Raw genomic sequence first — 5,301 nt, forward strand, 5'->3', positions numbered from 1 at the left:
CCAGCGGGAAATCTGTGAAACCACATACTAAAAACCCCAGCCAGAAAAACTTCTGCCTCACATACTGTAACATTTGAAGTGTAAAGGACACTTTCACCCTGCAGGCCATTAACACCTTTTCAGAATGCAAGCTTGCGTTAAAACGGTTGGTGAAATCACATAAAACTGACCGTGTAGGACTCCACCAATACAGTGGTCTCCAGAGCAAGCTTCTGTTCCTGCTCGATGTTGTATCCCACGTAGCAGAGCTTCTCCTTCATCATGCGTACCGTCTCGAAGTCTGCCGAATGGTTGAAGGCGTAACCTCGCAGCAAGAGCAACTGTGTGACAAAAAAGAAAAAAACATTTACCATATTTTACAGAATATAAGTCATGTTTTTATCATCTGAAACACGCTGCGACTTATATAATTCAATCAACATTAAGCACGCAAAAAAAATGCGCAAAGCGTGCTGAACGAGAGAGGTACATGAGCCCAAGTGTCCTTGTATAGCTAGGTGGTAATTTCAGACATGTTTTAAATGTTGTTTATAATGAATGTAACAATCATTTTGTTTTATACTAATATTTTTAATTCCTGTTCTGTTCTGAATACTGATAAATTCACCTTTTTTTCATTTCTGTTTTGAATGGAGTTAAAATTAAAGGATTTGTTTAAGTGAGGGGAACTAAAATACATGTTTATTGTGTTTATAATGTCTGTTAGCTTTGCGTTTTTTTACCAGTATTTTACATTATTTCTAGTGCTGTCAAACGATTAATCGCGATTAATCGCATCCAAAATAAAAGTTTTTGTTTACATAATATATGTGTGTGTGCTGTGTATATTTATTATGTATATATAAATACAAGCACATGCATGTATATATTAGAAATATATATATATATGTTATAAGAAAAATATGTTATGTTTTTGACCAAGCACCATTTCATTCAAATGTCCACTTAATCTTTAATATTTGGCCATTTCTTTAGGACAGAAATGCTATAGCCACTGTAATTAAAAGAATATGTGGACATCAAAACGTGTAAACAAGTGAGGGTTTGAGCTTTTATTTTGAAACCGCGATGTATTCTCCTGAGTTTGTGTAGATTTATAAATGATTTACCTTACAAATCTGATGAAATGGCGCATGTTGCGTTCCCAGATGAACGTTATAATAAACCCAAACTCACAACAACATGCAGAGATGGAGTTTGAGCGGCGTAAACCGCTGTGTGACGCATGTACTTAACCTACACGCATGTAAATAATTAAAGAGCATATACTGTATTAGAACGGCATTGCATATAATGAATTAAATCGTAGAGTTTGTGAATTCACAATTATGCTTAATTATGATTTTTAAATGGGTTTAATATATCATGCAGCCTTGGAAAACAGACTAATAATGTGTTTTATGGATTCTCGTCCGTGAAATGCGCCACTTCCGGTATTTTGCCGGTTAGTCGACGCAGGCAAAATGAAGTCGAGGATTTTTTTTAATAGAATAGTCGAACAGAATCGACGAACATACGTTGTTTGGTTACCAACATTCTTCAAAATATCTTTATTCATGTTGTGCGGAAGAAAGAAATGCATATAGGTTTGAAATGACTTGAAAGTGAGGAAACAATGACAAAGTTTTCATTTTTGGGTGACCCATCCCTTTAAACTCTTAAAAAGCATGTCTCTTATGCCGAGTTCACACTGCACGATATTAGCCCGATTTTTCACTCGCCGACAGGTTTAGCGAAATCGCCGACAAATGCCCGACATCGGAGGCAAATCGATGCTCGTTCACGCGAGTGACAATCACGCAGTGTGAATTATCAAAGACGCGATCTGAGGGAATCGCCGACACGTCGCCGACGCCCGTGAAATATTTGGCATGCTAAATATCTGGAGCTGTCGCGATTCACAATCACGCTAACCCTCAGGTCAATTCCTATATGACTTTCTTTCCTCTGTGGAACATGAAAGTAGACATTTTGAAGAATGATGCCAACAGTTTCGGTTCCCATTGACTTCTTGTATTTTTTTATTTTTTTTTCATACGTTGTTTGGTTACCAACATTCTTCAAAATATCTTTATTCATGTTGTGCGGAAGAAAGAAATGCATATAGGTTAGAAATGTAGGGCAATTTAGGGTAATGTGGGACATCTAAGCTCTGACGTGTCGAATGAGGAAATCAAAAGTTAAATTAGATACTTAACAATAACATTATTTTAAACAAGATGCCAAAACGCCATTGTCGTGGAAACAAACAGGCAAAACGCATAAAAAGTTTCCCATTTGTGGCTGAAAACGTCGTGTAAACGGCCCCTAAACCATGTGTTTTTTGTTTGTTTTGTTTTGTTTTCCATTCCACGACCTTGCATTTCGCAATTTTAAACGTCTGAATAGCCTCTAGGACAGAATAATACAAAAGGTTTGCTTTAATGTGTAAATAGGGCAATTTAGGGTAATGTGGGACATCTAAGCTCTGACGTGTCGAATGAGGAAATCAAAAGTTAAATTAGATACTTAACAATAACATTATTTTAAACAAGATGCTGAAGCATGTAAATTGAAATATTGTGTACCTTAATGAGATAGCGTGTAATGTCCCGTCCCGCAATGTCCAGTCTCCTTGTAAGATGGGGCAGAGAGAAGCCCTCATACACAGGACAAATGTGGGTGACTCCATCGCCTGAATCCACCACCACCCCTGTCAACAGGCCTGGGTGTAGCACAACACACAAATATTGATACAATGTCTGAAATAAGCGACACACTGATAGTTGACACACTACTGTAGGTACAATAAAATGCTTGCCAACTCAACATGTTGAGGTTAAAACAGTGCAGAGGATAACTCACCTTGAGCATAAAGCGTCAGAACAGCCTGGATGGCGATGTAAACACCAGCAAACTGGTATGTCTCAAACATGACCTAAAGGACAGTGGGACAAACACAAAGACAAATGAACTTAAGAAACATTAAGAAAAATCACTACAATAACACTAGACCCCTATTAGCCCAATTCAAAAAGATTTCCCTTTGTCAAAATTTCTGCTGCTCATGTCTGGTGTGAAGTGTTCAAATAAAACAGCTGTTTTTGCACTGATTTATTCATTGGCAGAATTACTCATACCCTCCATCCCTGTTACATGCTGTATAGTTTGAACAGAAGACTGTCATTTAAGTCAAAGAATCTGACGGTTCTGGAGGGGGTGATGGTGCTGTAGGCGAAGAGCATCACCCGCTGCTGTAACGATGGGCGCTGAGATGAACCGACAGCTGCAGCTAATTATACGTGCTGATGAACTGACTGTGCTGGTGCTAGTCCAGATCCTCCCCTTAAAACCAGCAATTCAACATCAAAGACAAACTTCTACCCACTATTCAGAAATGACACTGTTAAACAATGAGGATTAAAAAGTCATGAGAGAAAAACTGGGTTTCTGAAATGTAGAAAAAAATTAGACAGGAGGCCGTTTCACACCATGACTGGTGTGACAATGACAAAAACACAAAATACAGTACTGTTCAAAAGTTTCGGTAAGATTTTGTCTCTTATGCTCACCAAGGCTGCATTTATTTGATCAAAAATATTTTTACAATTCAAAATATCAATACAATTCAAAATAATTTGAATATAAATTAAAATGTAATTTATTTCTGTGATTATAAAGCTGAATTTTCAGCATCTCGTTTCACACCATGACTGGTGTGACAATGACAAAAACACAAAATACAATACAATTCAAAATAATTTGAATATAAATTAAAATGTAATTTATTTCTGTGATTATAAAGCTGAATTTTCAGCATCATTACTCCAGTCTTCAGTGTCACAGATTCTTCAGAAATCATTCTAATATGCTGATTTGAACATATGGTAGAATTATCACAGTATCACATCATGTGTATATATATGATGAGGTTGTTGAAACTAATCCAATGTAATACAATACAATTCAAAATAATTTGAATATAAATTAAAATGTAATTTATTTCTGTGATTATAAAGCTGAATTTTCAGCATCATTACTCCAGTCTTCAGTGTCACATGATCCTTCAGAAATCATTCTAATATGCTGATTTGCTGCTCAAGAAACATTACTGATTATTATCAATGTTAAAATCAGTTGTGCTGCTTTAGTGGAAACTGTGATACAGGATTCTTTGATGAATAGAAAGTTCAAAAGAACAGCAATTATTTCAAATAGAAATGTTTCATCACAATGTAAAAGTCACTAAATGCATCCTTGTTGAATAAAACTATTTTTAAAAATCTTACTGATCCCAAACTTTTGTGATTCACAAGTTCGTGGCATTAAAACTCTCCAAACTATTGGGAGGATAGGCCAAACTTGTGTCATACTAATTTCCAGATCAGATACTCGAATGAACTTTTTTAGTGACATTTTGAATCTGGATAGATTTCACACTAATAGAGGTAATTTTGCACTAAACCACCATTACGAACATGAATTATAGCAATATAACACATATTTGGGAGGGCAGGCTTCATTTGACTTTATGGAGAGTATAGTTTCTTATTTCTTTTTCTTTGGATTATGTTCACGTGAATGGTCTGACTACACACCTCTATGATCTTCTCACGGTTTTTGGTCGGGTTCATGGGAGGTTCTGTGAGGAGGATCTTGCAGTTGCGTGAGTTGATATTGAGCTTCTCCGGACCGAAGGTGTAATCCCATAAGTGCTTCATGTCATCCCAGTTCCTGACGATGCCATTCTCCATGGGATAGTTGACCTCCAACATTGAGCGCAGCTCACTCGCTTCGTCTCCCACCATCAGATCCTGAGCAATCACAGGTCACAGGTTAGAAAAACCACCTCACTTCATAGCTATGCTGACGAAACCAGAGGTCAGTATCCACAAAAAACATTCCAATGTGGCAGCCCAGCATCAGCATTTCCACAACAGATGCCCGGCCCCGGGAATCTCAAGTCCCAGATTTGACACAGCTGATCCACATTCTGTGCGGAGTTACAGTATGAGGCACGAGGAAGCTTCATGTTACGGCTCATGGAGAGCTCAAGCACAGTAAACACGGCCGCTGGGATGAGATGAGCGTACTAGGGCTGGGCGATATAGCTAAAAAATGTATCAACGATATAATGTTTCATATCGTTCGGTATTGATAATTATTGCAATTTTTTATAACCTTTTTTAAAACAAAAGGCAATAGATTTTTTTTATTTTTATTTAACCACTGTATTTATAATCATCACAATTTATTGAGACAAACAACAAATATTTTTTGTTTTAACAATCAAACACAATAAAAATTAAACAAATATCTCAT

The 5,301-nt window shown here is 36.8% G+C and overlaps 1 protein-coding gene across 2 annotated transcripts in view; it reads right to left on the reverse strand.

Annotated features, from left to right (window-relative positions):
• The window catches only part of LOC107717836 (actin-related protein 2-B-like), a 24,031-nt gene that overhangs the window by 4,311 nt on the left and 14,419 nt on the right, over nt 1–5,301 (reverse strand). For both annotated transcript variants that reach the window (XM_016524718.1, XM_016524717.1), the window contains exons 3-6: nt 4,578–4,793; nt 2,845–2,917; nt 2,568–2,704; nt 171–320 (exon numbers count right to left, since the gene is read on the reverse strand). In XM_016524718.1, the coding sequence (XP_016380204.1) occupies nt 171–320; nt 2,568–2,704; nt 2,845–2,917; nt 4,578–4,793 (576 nt within the window). The remainder of the gene's footprint in view (nt 1–170; nt 321–2,567; nt 2,705–2,844; nt 2,918–4,577; nt 4,794–5,301) is intronic.

The sequence above is a fragment of the Sinocyclocheilus rhinocerous genome, unplaced genomic scaffold (assembly GCF_001515625.1).
Source record: "Sinocyclocheilus rhinocerous isolate Xijiao unplaced genomic scaffold, SAMN03320098_v1.1 scaffold780, whole genome shotgun sequence".
In the NCBI taxonomy this organism is placed as follows: Eukaryota; Metazoa; Chordata; class Actinopteri; order Cypriniformes; family Cyprinidae; genus Sinocyclocheilus; species Sinocyclocheilus rhinocerous.